Below are 15635 nucleotides of genomic sequence, written 5' to 3'. Positions count from 1 at the left end.
AACATCCATCAGGCAACCATGCTGAGAGTCAGTGCCCCCGATCCGCAGTCCCCCACCATGCACTAATTATCTTTCCTTGCTTTCGCAGGAACATCTGGGTCCATGAGCCACATCCTTGACTCAAGCCCCGAAGACACCTCAAAAGAAGAATCTGACACCCTAATTAAAGGCCCACACCCTCCACCAGCTTAGAGAGACACACCTTGGTGGGACCTGGTTCTAGAGTAGCCTTGGGGGTCACAATCTGGTGAGTACATGGCACTATCTGATCCACAGCAGGGACTACCCCGGTTTCCAGCATTCGGAGGACTGCTGGAGACCAGAAATCTGCCGAGTCCAAGTCAGGTGAGCAGGCTCTGGACTTGGTCATACCTCAGTTGCTGAAGCTGAAAAGACAAGTTTGGGAACATCAGGAAGGGGGGCCACTGCATTCCTCAGATTGCAAGGCACAATGGAGTCCGTCCATCTTCCGTCTTGAGATGATAGCGTCGGCATGCCAATACACTGAAGTCAACACTGGTAGGATGGCAGCCGCTAAGGAGACCTTGGTCCAGGACATCGGTCCTGCTTACTGTGTGGGCTGAACTCCATCACTGATGCCATAGTTGCCTCCAACAGTGTCAACACGAGAGAGGTGCGGGGCAGCTCAATCTCATTCCAGCTTCCCCTTCTCCTCAAGGAGTCAGCCATGGGCCCTTGGGCACCCATAGGGAGGAGGATCAGCAGGTGCACACCCTGGGCCATGCACCCAGGAGTCCTGCCACATAGCAGGACACCCAAACCATGCCGGGTCTCAGCCCTCCGGAGGACGCCCACCCGCCCAAGTCATCATAGACAAGGTGTAGCAGTCAGCAGGCTGCCTCCAGCTCCGCTGTGGACATAGGGGAGCACCAAGATGTAGCGGCAGGGCTAGGAAGGTTAATAAGATGTATGTTTTTTTGATTATATCGATTAGTTGTTTTGTTTTTGTTTTTTTAATAAAGCTCCTCCCTGGGGGGGAAAAAGGGGGGGAGAGGTTAAAATAACCTCCCCCTTTTATGCAGGAGAGGAGAGGTGGGAGAGAGGTAGAGGACAGGGAGGCACAGGAGGGAAAGGGGGGAAACTCTAGGTGGGTGTCTCCTGGTCTGAAAGATGGATGGTGGGTGGGGGCTTGTTGGTCTTCTGGTAGGGGGAGGTGATGGCTTCGGCCAATACTGGCCACTGGAAAAAGGCTGGGTTGTGGGGGGGGAGGTTAATAAGATGTAGTTGCACAGCCTGGGCATTGGAGTTAATCACTTGTACTTAATGTTCACTATTGTAAATAAATGCCCAAGAATGTCTCCTTGCCTTATGGCTCCTTGTTATGATGAGCCATGTCCATGTCACTCAGATGTGAAACCTTGGTACTTGCGCGATAAAGGCAAGTATCCCAGTTCAGGGCCTCTTCCTTGTGCAGTGTGCAACCTTCAGACCAGTGATGGACCGGCTTAACACTCACTGAACACATTAGTGATAACTGTACCACAATGGTGCTCATCATTGCAGCCAGAATATTGTGGGTAGGCGTCACAGAATTCTGTCATTTGAGGTGAGGCTGGCCCCCCATCTCTTCAGCATCTGACCGGTAATGCTGTGTTGCTGAAGGGGTCAGGTGCTGAAGGCTGACAAAGGATCAGGTACATTTAAAGTTTCACGCTGCATCTCCATGATATGACCGTGATCACAGAGCACAAGCAATCTGCCCTCAGCCAGACGTTCACACAGGCAACGTGAAGATCTATGGAGTGTCCTCACTGCACGTCGTCATCATCGTCCTGAAACCTAGCGACTATTAAGGCCTCTGCTGTGTCTCCATGACAGGAAGCACTGAGGGTATGTGTGCCTCTGTGAGTCAAACGTTCACAGGTGCAAAGTGAGGACGTCAGCACTGTCCTCACTGCATCTCGTCATAATCCTCCAAGAATCTTGCGGCTAGGAGGTCTTCCCAAGTGTGCCTGCCTCGTCTGGCCAGTGTGATGGCCTCATCGCTGGCGTCCTCGCCTTCAAGGACTTCATCACAGTCATCCTCTTCGATGTTCTCATCGGAGGATATGTGCAGCTTCTCCATCTCCTCATCAGCCAGCTCCGCCCCCCCACGTTGCAGCACCAGGTTGTGGAGCACACAGCAAGAGACCATGATGCACGACACGCTCTGGGGACTGTATTACAGTGCTCCACTGGACCTGTCGAAGCACCGGACCTCATTTTCAAAATGCCTATTGTTTGCTCTACCAAAGTCTGGGTTGTTGTACCGTCGCTCTGCTGCATTCTGAAGCAACCGCACTGGCATCATCAGCCACGTCCTCTATGGGTAGCCCTTGTCCCCGAGGAGCCAAATCTGCAGCCTCTCTGGACCCTGGAAGATTTCAGGGTTCTGAGATCTTCCAAGGATGTTGGAGTCGTGGATGCTTCCTGGGAATCGTACAGAGACCTGTAGGATGCATTTGTGGTGGTTGCAGACCAGCTGAGCATTCAGTGATGGAAGCCCTTGCATCTGACTGCTTGTTACATGGAGATCTAAGCACCACATGAGTGCAGTCAATGTCACCCTGCACCTGTGGTAAACCTGAAATCTGCATAAATCCCACCGCTGTTGCTTCTTGGCTTTCCTGATCCTGGCTGGAATGCACAAAGTTCTGTGCCTTCGCAAAGATAGCGTCCATGACCTCCTGGATACACTTGTGCATGGAGGCTTGCGAGATCCTGCACAGGTCACCTGTGAAGCCGTGGAAGGAGCCACTGGTGGAAAAATTGAGCAGTCACTTTCACAGCCACTGGCAGTGGATGCCCTCTATGACCCCATGGTGCCAAATCATGCAGCAGGTGACATATGTGAACGACCAGTTCCCTAGAAATACACAGTCTTCAGCATATTCAGCCCCCCCCCCCCCCACCCCACCCAGCAGTTCAGACTTCCAATGGGCAATTGCCCTGCACTAGGAACCATCCGAAATAGGATTGAAATCGCAAATTTGGATGGTCCTTACTGTGTTACAGCAAACTGGGCTGTAACTTCCAATGGAGTAACAATTGAGTCGGATTGCCACTCTAATTACATATCCGGAAGCCCAGGAGATCCTATCTTACTTACTCAACCTTCCAACTCAAGCCCGGCGAGATCTGTGTAGTGCTCCCAGGGCTGACCGTCATGGGCAGCTCAGTCAAAGGTAAGTAAGCCATGCCCCCTTTTTTATGGCACTAGCTGACTCAAGCCTAAGTAGTGGTGGGTGTTGGGAGTTGGGCCTGTTGGGGGAGGTGGGGGGGATGTTAGGAGTTGGACCTGTAGAGGGTGGATTTGGGGGGCGGGGGGGGGGGGGGGGGGGGGGTGAGGGAGTTGGGCCTGGAGTGGAATATTGGGTGGGGCGTCAGGGAGGTTGTCCTGGGGGGGCGCGGGGTCAGTGCTATAGTTACCCAGAAGCTAGAAGTGGTTTTAATTCTTATAACTTTTTCTGAGTTTTCTAAGTGCCCTGTTCCCACATCCCTAATAGTTCCCACATCCCTAAGTAGGTTCTAACATTTTCCCTACTACTGATGTTAGGCTAACTGGCCTACAGATCCCCATTTTCTCTCTTTTTCCTTTCATAAATAGCTGGGTTATGTTTGTCACCTTCCAATCTAAGGAATTCTGGATGATCAAAATTAAAACACATCCACCATGTCTGTAGCAAACTCTTAAAACTCTAGGATACAGATCATGAGGTCCAGGGGATTTGTCACCACTTAGTCCCATGAATTTCTCCAGTACTATGTCTTTACTAGCCCTTATTGCTTTAAATTCCTCATTCATGTTAGATCCTTGGTTGCCTATTATTGCCGGAATAATTTTTGAGATTTTTATTGTGAAGACGGATACAAAGTATTTGTTTAATGTCTCTGCCATTTCCTTATTCCCGATTCCAATTCACCTGTCTCTATCTTTAACGAACCCACATTTACTTTCACTAATCTCTTGCAATTTACATCTCTAGTCTGTTGTCATATTCATTTTCCTCTTTCCTTATCAATTTCTTTGCCCGCCTTTGCCGAATTCTAAATTTTTTCCAACCGGCAAGCCTATCACTCTTTTTGGCAACATTATAAGTCTTTTCCTTTGATCTAATGCTACCTTTAATTCTCCTTGTTAGACACATTTGGGCCAGGTTTTTGTGTGCCTTAAAAGAATGTATATATGTTGGAAAATATGTATTAATTCTTTAAATGCTAGCTATTACCTGTTTACTGTCAGTTGTTTAATACAGTTTCCCAATCTATTTAGCCAACTCGCCCCTCATACCTGCGTAGTTTGCTTTGTTTATATTTAAGGTCCTAGTTTCAAACTTGACTAAATCACTTTCAAACTCAATATAAAATTCTACGATACCATGATTACTCTTCACTCGAGACCCCTTTTATACCAGATTATTAATTAACCTTTTCTCACTGCATAAATCTAGATCCATAATAGCTTGTTACCCAAAAGTTCCCATGCAGGCCATGCACAAGTCTGTCCCTTTACATTGCCACACTTGTGCAGTTGCACAATAAAATTTCAAGGGCCTGCACATGCAAAAAGAAAATTGAGGGTATGTTGCTCCAAACAATTAGTGTAACTTTGGTTTGCCCAAGTCTGAAAGACTAAAGTCTGCATGATTACTGTATTACACTCGTTACACGAACATTTAATTTCCTGATTTATAGTCCATCCTACATTACCACTATTGCTAGGGGGCCAATAAACAACTCCCCCCAATGTTTTCTGTCCCTCGCTGTTTCTTCTGTCATGTCCAGCACCAGCACATCCTATTCTGAACTTCAAACTAACTTTCATATTTTAAAACTGGACACAAAAGGCTGAAAAGATGGCCGGCTGACCTGGCTTCCTTTATGGATTGAAATCACTCCCCTGTCTTAAGACGGAAACAAAGGAACATTCCAAACTGATGTGAATCAATGGCCTTTCCTGAAACCAATCCAAAAAGGGTATTATCAAATTGAATGAGTCATTCAAAAACTAAGACATTGGCTATCTCAAACTCTCAAGGTGTTAAACCACAACACAGGATGCTGGAATCAACATGAACAACACCCTTATGTGGAAAAAAAGACTTGGACTCATAGAAAGTCACATGATGAGACAGTTTTCTGTCTGCGTTTCAAAATCAACACAAGCTGTTTGCAGGCAGTCCAATCAAAGGCCATCATACTGGCTACAGGTAATTCATGCAGCCAAGGTAATTAACAGCGATACTTTGTATGTGAGAGATCCCAATAGAGAGGATGACTTCCCAGCCAGTTCCAACTTCAAATTCACCTGAGACCAAATCTCAGAAATTAGACTGCAAGAAACCTCTCAGCCTGCTGAGAATCCTTTGCTTTGCAAGCCCCTCACTTCAACTTTAAAGCATCAAAACCATCCAAGAAACTACAGGCCTGCCATGTGAGAGCCAGAAATTGCAAACCAGAGACTGAGATGATTGTAAACTGTAACAGATTACCTTCAGCTATACCTAATCTTTGTGTGCACGAGTGTGCATGTCTAGGGAAATTGATGTTTTAGTTTAATTACACACAATCGAAGTATATTAATCAATTAATCTTATAGTATATTATTCTGTTTAAACTGTAACTAATGGAGGACTTTAGTATCTTAGTATCACGTGACTCTGCTTAGCTTCTTTAGACAGAATAAAAGGTAACACGTTAATGTGTTAATTACAGAACAACTGGTGGAGAGGCCCCTGTTGTATTTGTTTCAATTTCACTGAGTCACATTGAGAGAACTTGCTGCCTTCAAGGTTGATTGGGCGAGCTTACGTCCTTTCACATCATTGAGTCCTGTTCAAAACCTGGCGTTATCAGCACAGGAAAGTTAGAAGGGATTTACTGTATAGAGAGGAAAGAATAACAACAGCTGTGTTCTACATGTTAGTTTGAATTCATAGTGATTTAGAGGAAAAGCAATTACATTTGGCTCAATGCATTCTTTGTATTCGAGTTAACTTTTGTAACTGTTTGATTACTTTGGTGACTGTATAATCCTTTTAAACTTTTGTCACTCAAGACTATGTTTTAACTGAATGCATAAGCAGACTTTACTACCTTACATTTTAAACACTGATTATTGCTATGCACTTATATTTTATACACACTCTGTATAACTTTTAAGTACTACCTACTTTGTGATCGTTTATATTAGTACTTTGTAATCTTCTGTATTAGGTCTACATAGTTGTAAGGTTATGGGCAACTTTACCAATTTAACCTTTGTTTTAAAAGTAAAGTAACTCATTCCAAGTACCAACAACCACAGAAAATATCACCTAGCAAGTAACGCCTAAAAACAGTCATTGACAGAGGTTTGATTTAATGATGAACTTGCACTAATTAAGCAAAATCTGAGACAATGAGCTCAAGGTATCATTCATGAGGGCATGACAGCATACTTCCCCTATCCTAAACAAATGGGCAAAGAAGATATAATAAAACATATTTTATCTTAGCAAGAAGTCATAGCAGTAACAGAAACAAACCATAATGAGGAGGATGATCCTACAAGTAAGTTTGAAGGAACCAGACAGGGAATAGTGGGAAATGACATCAATCGATGACCATCACCCTTGTGAACCAATCACAGATTGATCAGGCACCCCTTAAGCCAATAAGAAAATAGCCTCGCCTCATGTAGGCCAATTAGAATGCAATGACATCATTGATCATGACATGGGTTGTGGCTTGGAAAGGGTTGATAAGCAGCAGCTTTGAGTGACCAAGGCACGCGCTGAATTTGAAACTGAATGCTGCTTGTCAGCTGAAAGCAGAAGACCAGTCGACTTCAGAGAGAGAGAAGACCTGTGTCACCTTGTTGCATAGGCTGAATTGGGAAGAATCGCGTTGAGTCAGTAAAGTTGCTGCCTAGTTTGTTAAGTATAACTTAAGTTTCAAAAGAACAAATTAATACTGAGAATGTGGAATGGAGAGTAAATACGCCCCCCGCCACAAAAACATGTGGGAACGAGTGTGTGAGATATCACATTTTAAATTCAGGTAACTATGCGAGAATAAATAACTTTGTTTTAAACTTAAAGGTTTGTTGCTGCAATTATTTAATTGGAATCCAAACTCTGAAGATAAGAAATGACACACCTCTTACATACAAAACACACTGATCACAAACAGTAAAGGAACATATACATTCCGTCCATGACTTTGCTCCAACCAAACTGATTTTACTTCTTGATTTTCTTACCCAAGATCCTTTATCCTATCCTTTATCAGGGCTACCCCATCTCCTTTACCCTTTTGCTTATCTCTTCCAAAATTATCCAAATCATGCCTTTGTAATGGCTATTAGATCACATGTATTAATTTCTATGTGTGTTATTAATTTGTGTAATTTGTTGTGAATGTTTCATGTATTCAGGCATAGTGCCTTTAGCTTTAACTTTTTTCAATTTTTTCCTGTTGTTACCTGAGTCACTATTGCCCTATTAATAAAAATCCAGAGAATATTACTTTTGAGGTTCACCATTTCAATTTGGACCTTCCAGTCCTCAACTCTTTCAGCAGAACATCAACTCTAGTTCTTTCTATGTCGTTGGTTCCTACATGGACCATGACCACTGGAAACTCCCCCTCAAAGTACCCTGCCACCAGACAAGCAACATAACCTTCCAACTCTCGGTCACGGCTACAGAGAACAGTACCTATTCCTCTAACTATATCGTTTCCCATCAAATTCCTTTTTTTTCTCCCCCAATTGAATGGTCTCCTGCCCCATGGTGCTATGATCAATTTACACATTCACCCTGGAGATCTTGTTCTCATCCAGACAGGTAGCAAGTAACTTATACCTGTTTGTCAGAGCTAAGGGTCGAGGCTCTTTCATCACTAAGTCTGGATCCCCCATACCTCCCACAGCCATATCCTTCTGTCCCTAAGAACTGACCAACTCTGAAGATTTTACTTTACTTAAAGGGCGTGACTGCCTTCTAAGCAAAATATCCAGCTAACTCTCCCTGATGCCCTGCAATGTCAGCACCTCAGACTCCAGCTCAACAACTCTGAGCCAAAGTTCCTCGAGCTGCAAACATCACAGTGTGGGGAGGCGGTAGCTAGTGGTATTGTCACTGGACTGGTATTCCAGAGGCCCAGGGTAATGCTCTGGGGACCCAGGTTTGAATTCCACCACGGCAGATGGTGAATAATAAAAAAAAAATCTGGAATTAAAAATCTGATGACCATGAAACCATTGTCAATTGTTGTAAAAACCCATCTGGTTCACTAATGTCCTTCAGGGAAGGAAATCTGCTGCCCTTACCTGCTCTGGCCTACATGTGACTCCAGACCAACAGCAATATGGTTGACTCTTAACTGTCCTCTGAACAAGGATGATTAGGGATGGGCAATAAATGCTGGCCTAGCCAGAGACGCCCACATCCCATGAATGAATAAATATATAAAAAATGTTTGGGTTGCCCGGGATCACATTGCTCTCCACAAACTCCCTCATGGTGCAGTTACAGTACACCATCTGCTATATCTATCTAACCTTATTAGTCAGTTTATTTGATTAATTTAGTAGTTTTTTTATTTTAGTTCCAATAACTAATTTAGCTTGTTTAGGTTACTCATTTAGTAAAACAGTCACAATTTAGTTTTCTAGTTGACCGGAAGTTGAATTGACTGGAAGTTGAATTGACTGGTCATATTAAAACAATGGCTGGGAGAGGATGGTGGCGCAGTGGTTATGTCACATGGGTTCAAATTGCACCACAGATGGTGGAATTTCAATTCAATTTCATTCAATTAATAAATCTGGATTTATTGATGTTGATGGTTACCATGCAAAAACCCATCTGGTTCAGTAATGTCCTTTAGGGAAGGAAATCTGCCATCCTTACCCATTCTGGCCTACATGTGACTGCAGACCCACACCATGTGGTTGACTCCTAACTGCCCTCTGAAATGGCCTGTCAGGCCACTCAGTTCAAGGGCAATTAGGGATGGGCAACAAATGTTGGCCTTGCCAGTGATACCCACATCCCATGAAAGAATAAAGGGGGAAAAAAAGCAGGGTAGAGATATACAAGTGGCTTACTTCCAGACCCTGCAAACCTCTCCATTCCATTCAATTCAATTTCACTTTATTGTCCATATGGAAATTCATTTTGGGTACATTGCTCGTTCATTCAAAAATTACATATAAATGAATAATAACAATAAAAATAACAAAAATAAAGAAAATTATCCTATTGCAGAGCTCTAACATATCTAACATAAATTAAAATGTATTAAAAACTATTCCAGTGCATTAAAATAATCAGTGATCCCCATCATGAGGTCATATCCTCATCTATTCATCAAACTCCTGTTAAAAGTTCTTATAGAGAAGGGCTATTTGTCCTGCATCTGAGGGATTTGCAGTCTTTTCCCTGAATGCACCTAACAGTAATATTGAGACAGGGGGTGATTCTCATTGTTCATGACACACTTTACTTTCATCAAAATTCGAGAGCGGATTTCATCAAGAAATATCTACTCATCAAATAGCCTTCTTGCCTGGTTCAATAATCTCTGTACCCTTAAATAATCTACTTTCCTCAGACCACCACCATCTCCACCATCTAAAAGGCTCATCAGGAGGGTGATGGAATACTTACCGCTCACCTGGACAGCCAAACACAAGAAATCCAAAAACATTAAGGAAGTTTTCTTGATCAAAGCTGCTTGAGTCACTGGGCTCAATATCCAACCCAAAGCTGTCAAACTAAACTGTGCCTACTATGACAGCACCCCTCCTCTGTCACTTGAACCAATGAAAAGGACAAGTGCAGCAATACTGTGGGAACATCACCTCAAAGTCACACAACAAATTGACATTGGCATACACTGCTTCATTAATACTGGGTCAACATCCCAGAACTCCCTAACTAACATAATTGTAGGAGCACCATCGCCTCAAGGACTTCAATGGCTCAAGCATATGACTCAGATCAATTAAGGATAGGCAAAAAAGTCTCTTCCATAAGATCTTCCTTGTGCTCTTTTGATTCTCCCTCCATCCCTATTCCTTGCAATAGATACAATGGGCCAAATGACCTTCTACTGTACAGTACACTTTATGTGAATTCCTGTGACTCAGGCTCTCTGTCCATCATCCCACTCCCACTTCATCCACAACCCATTCTACCATTGATGGCAAAACCTCCAGTTAATTATACCTTGCATCCTGGAATTCCTCCCAGAAAAACCTACCGTATTTCTATCTATCTTCAAAAAACCTTCTAGAAACCCATCTCCTGACCAATCTTCTATAAGATTTTCATTTGCTCCTTTCTCATCTGTCAAATATCAAGATCTGTAGGTCAATGGAAATAGTGATTACTGCTTGAGAATTTTCTTCTTACTTGGAGATATTTGGACCAGCCATGACTTTGAACATTGGAATGAGGTCCTCAGCATAACGACACATGGGACCAGTACAGAGAAATTCGGATTTTAGACCTGTTGCATTTGGAAACTGACCACCATTAGGTACCAAACCTGAAAGCACAGCATTAAAATATTTCTAGAATTACACAGGGTACATACAAAGGATACTGAATAAGTAATGCAATTAACTTCAGATGGGTACATATTGATTCAATCACCGTGCTGTTACGCGCACATCATTTTTTAACCATTTTACAATGTATTTAAATCTGCATGATCTACAATATAAAATCTTAATGCATGGCATTTATTCCTGCTTTACTCCAATGTTTCATGCTGAATACATTTTTATTGAAACCTTTACATACATACATTTATCCAGCATAAGTTCTGTAGTTTAAAATGCATAGGCAAAACAAAATGCAATCTTCATGTAAGGGAGGTAATCTTCTTCTTGCAGTTTTGTGCATTTCGATTTGCACTATTACTTGTTTGGGAATCAAGGAAGCTTTGTAGTTTTTTTTTTACAAAATAATATTGGGGGCTAAAAATTGCACTTTTGTTTTAGAAATCTGGGCTGAAATCTATCTAACATAATGGGATAAAATTGCCTCCTCTCAAAGAAGCCCACAAGTATCTAAAGTGAAATGAGTGAAAAGAATTTGAATCCAGCTTCAGAAGACAGTAAATTAACAGCCTGAGAGAACTACAGTATAATTGCCTGCGAAATAAAAGTGTTGGATAGGCTGATTTTCCAAGACCAGAGTGAAGCCACAATGTCAGGCAGTGCAAGGGATTCTTTATCCTCCAAGTAATTTATATTATATTTGAACTGGAGTGTTTGGTGCTGACAATGACCACAAAGAGTAGAGGAAAAAATCTATTCTCAACATCTGTATCCCCTAACTGACAATGCAGCCTTTTGATCATAAGTTACAACTGTTTTCAATTACAAAGGTTAACTACGTATTCTGGAAGAAACCACTGATTACAGATTATTATAGGCTTTTGCAATTCTGATTTCAGACCAGAATTTGCTGTAAACTTGCACAGAAATTTCAGAAAATTATGGCATGGATGACTTATGCCATTACTTATGACAAGCTATGACTTGTTGGGCCTTCTTACTGCTCCAAATTGACTCTCGCTGAAATTATTATAATAGCTCTATCTCCTGAACAAGATCAATGGTGAATGAATGAATTTACCTAATTAATGCTACATTGATCTGGAGTGAGGGAAAATACCTTCTCACCTTTATTGAAAAGCCTACTGGCTAAAGCAAAGGATGCTCAAATTCTGAAGGATGCTCTGCAGCAACAGTCAGCAACTGCATGCAGACTGAAGCAGGTTTTTAAAAAAATGTTATTCTTACAATGCTGTCTGGATTCTCAGAAACAGATCTCTTCCTTGTTTGATCAATACTAGGGGCAGAATTTTGCACTTGGTGGGCGTGCGGGCCCCACCGGCTTGGCGGCGGGCGGACAGCCGACCCCCGCCGCCGAAACGGGGCCTGCCTCCATTTTGAGTGGGTGGGTCAATTAAGGCCCGCCCAGCGGCCTGCCCGACAGGAAGCTAGCGCTAAAAGCAAAAAACTGCGGATGTTGGAAATCCAAAACAAAAATAAAAATACCTGGAAAAACTCAGCAGGTCTGACAGCATCTGCGGAGAGGAACACAGTTAACGTTTCGAGTCCGTATGACTCTTCAACAGAACTAAGGAAAAATAGAAAAGAGGTGAAATATAAGCTGGTTTAAAGGGGGGATGGGACAGAATATTGAGTTCAACAATTTTAGATCATGAACTCTCTCCTCCATCCCCATCCCCTTCCGGATCCCCCTTTTTACCAATAATTTATATAGATTTTTCTTTTCCCACCTATTTCCATTATTTTTAAATGTATTTCCATCCATTGTTTTATCTCTACCTTTTAGCCTATTTCGATCCCTTCCCCCCACCCCACCCCCACTAGGGCTATCTGTACCTTGCTCGTCCTGCTTTCTACCCTTAATGTCACCTATTAGCACATTCCTTAGATAATATCACCAACTTCAACACCTCTTTGTCCTTTTGTCTATGACATCTTTTGGCTATCTCCACCTATCACTGGCCCTCTATCCAGCTCTACCTGTCCCATCCCCCCCTACCTGTCCCATCCCCCCTTAAACCAGCTTATATTTCTCCTCTTTTCTACTTTTCCTTAGTTCTGTTGAAGAGTCATACGGATTCGAAACTTTAACTGTGTTCCTCTCCGCAGATGCTGTCAGACCTGCTGAGTTTTTCCAAGTATTTTTATATTTGTTTAGGAAGCTAGCGTTTCCTGTGCAGGGGGAGGGGGGGGGGGAGGGGGAGGGAATCCCCAGCTGTCAAAGAACGCTCTTTCGCGCATGCGTGCGAAAGAGCGCACTGCTCCCTGAGACTAAATGCAGTATCAGGGAGATTAGTGACACTGTCAAAAACGTAAAAAATAGAGAAATAAAAATATTATTAAAATGTCCCCCTCATGTGACAATGTCACATGAGATGGGACATGTTAATAAGTATCACATTACATTTATTAAAGTTTTTACAAAGGAACATGAAACCTCATTCCACCAGTGGATGAGGTTTCATGTTTTATCAGAAGCCCGCTGGGGCTCCTGGCCCGCCCGCCAGCCTTAAGGTTGGATGGGCAGGACCTTTAATTGCTTTAATTAGCCTGTCAATGGCCTCAGTTGGCCATTGACAGGTCGGCAGGCGGACAGCTGATTTCGCTGTCTGCCTGCCTTCCTAAAAATTTAAAGGGACCAGGATGACTTCGGGGGTTCCTCCCGACGTAATCCCACGTCATTTTCCTGTCGGCGAGCGGGCCCCGCCCCCAAATCACCGCCGGGAAAATCCTGGCCTAGGTTCCATACTAAAAATTCTACATTGAATCCACTAAATGGATGTGTAAAGTTGGGCATTTCCAAAGCCAGAGTCCAGTTTGAAGCTATCCATCCATTCAATCCACTATTACACATAATATTGGAAAAAGTTATAAAATTAGAAATTTTATGATAGAAATGCTAGGAAAAATAGTGTGTACAGAAACTGGTTTTGAATGTCTCTCTTGTACTGCAAATAAAATAAGCTGAACACTGCTAAACAAGAAATGTGATAGTTACTGCATTATGCGTTTGTACTATTTACTAAAACTGGGAGCCAATAGGGCAATTTAATGGGACAAAGAAGTTAAGTTTTGATTCAAAAAAGGAAATGTAAGTACCAGAGTGGAACATTAATAAATCAGTTTTGCCTTAAATCTAAATCTTCACCAAAATAATTAAGGCGTAACAAACATTAAACCATAGAAGCCACAAAACATATTTAGATGACAGAATCTTGCAGTGTAATGTACTTTACAAAACTAGTGCAAAATGGGAAACAATTCTGACCTGTTGTAGGCTTGTGTCCATAAATTCCATTGAAGAAGGCAGGTATTCGAATACTCCCACCAATGTCAGAACCCACACCCATTACTGATCCGGCCGCAGCAATAATGCATCCCTCGCCACCTGCAAAAAAAAAGTACAAACTAAAAAAAATAACCTTTTCTACAATATTTAAATATTCCAGAGTTTCAGAACATCTTCCTATCCTAATTTTTTTTTTAATTCATTCACGGGATGCAGACATCACTGTCTAGGCCAGCATTTATTGCCCATCTCTAATTGCCCTTGAGGTGGTGATGATGAGCCACCTTCTTGAACCGGTACAGTCCACATGGTGTAGGTACACCTACAAGGCTGTTAGGGAGGGAGTTCCAGGATGTTGACCCAGCAACAGTGAAGGAATGGTGATATAGTTCCAAGTCAGTATGGTGTGCCGCTTGGAGGAGTACTTACAAGTGGTGGTGTTCCCATGAATCTGCTGCCCTTGTTCTTCTAGGTGGTAGAAGTCATGGGTTTGTAAGGTGCTAGCGAAAGAGCTTTGGTGAGTTACTGCAGTGCATCTTGTAGATGCCATTGTGCGTCAGTGGTGGAGGAAGTGAATGTTTAAGGTGGTGGGTGGGGTGCCAATCAAGCGGGGAGTCAGGAGGCGAGTTACTCATTCCAGAATTCCCAGTCTCTAACTTGCTCTTGTAACCACAGTATTTATATCACTGGTCCAGTTCAGTTTCTGGTCAATGGAACCGCCCAGGCTGTTAGTGGAAGATTCAGCAAAGGTAATGCCATTGAATGTCAAGGGGAGATGGTTGAATTCTCTCTTATTGGAATTGGCCATTGCTTGGCAGTTAGGTGGCAAAATGTTACTTGCCACTTATCAGCCTAAGCCTTAATGTTGTCCAGGTGTTGCTGAATATGGACACAGATTATTTCAGTACCTGGGGAGTTGCAAATGGTGCTGAACATTGTGCAATCATCAGCAAACATCCCACTTCTGACCATAAGATGGAAGGAAGGTCATTGATGAATCAGATGAAGATGGTTGGGCTGAGGACACGACCATGAGGAATTCCTGCAGCAATGTCCTGGGGCTAAGATGATTGACCTCCAACAACCACAACCATCTTCCTTTGTGCTAGGTATAATGCCAACCAGCAGAGTTTGCCCCCTGATTTTCATTAAGTTCAGTTTTGCTAGGGTTCCTTGATGCCACACTCAGTCAAATGCTGCCTTGGTGTGAAGGGCAATCACTCACTTCCCCTCTCGAGTTCAGCTCTTTTGTCCATATTAAGACCAAGACTGTAATGAGGTCAGGAACTGAGTGGCCCTGGCAGAACCTAAACTGAGCATTAATGAGCAGGTTATTGCTTTCTAAGTGCTGCTTCATTGCATGACAGTTCAATGACCGATGTATCTGAACCTGCAAGTCTCTTTGGACCTCCACGGTCTCTAAATTCTCCCCATTTATAAAGTGCCCTAGTTCAATCAATTTTAGGTCCAAAGTGGATGACCATCATTTGCCTACATTGAAAGCAATTTGCCACAGTTTTGTCCCTTCACTTAATCCATCAATATCTTTTTGTAATTTTATGCTTCCTCTACACTACCTACAATGCTGCCTCTTACTCTTCATAGTTCTCTTGATTATCTTTTCCATCACTTTACTGAACTTGGTAAAAATTGTGTTATAAAAGATAAAACAAAGAAAGGAAACAGCAAAAATTATGTCTTTCAAGATAGGGCAGAAGAACAAACAGAAAACTTCACATATTGTCATTTTAGGAACATATAAACAGGAGA

General features: G+C 42.7%; 1 protein-coding gene across 1 annotated transcript in view; it reads right to left on the bottom strand.

Moving 5' to 3' along the window:
- The window catches only part of faah2a (fatty acid amide hydrolase 2a), a 51062-nt gene that overhangs the window by 18879 nt on the left and 16548 nt on the right, over window positions 1–15635 (bottom strand). The window contains exons 5-6 of the mRNA XM_078547268.1: window positions 13845–13964; window positions 10404–10539 (exon numbers count right to left, since the gene is read on the bottom strand). Coding sequence (XP_078403394.1) covers window positions 10404–10539; window positions 13845–13964 — 256 coding nt within the window. The remainder of the gene's footprint in view (window positions 1–10403; window positions 10540–13844; window positions 13965–15635) is intronic.

This window comes from Cetorhinus maximus, chromosome 8, assembly GCF_964194155.1.
Source record: "Cetorhinus maximus chromosome 8, sCetMax3.hap1.1, whole genome shotgun sequence".
NCBI lineage: Eukaryota > Metazoa > Chordata > Chondrichthyes > Lamniformes > Cetorhinidae > Cetorhinus > Cetorhinus maximus.
Note: the sequence above shows the minus strand (reverse complement) of the source record. Positions and strands in the feature narration are given on the sequence as shown.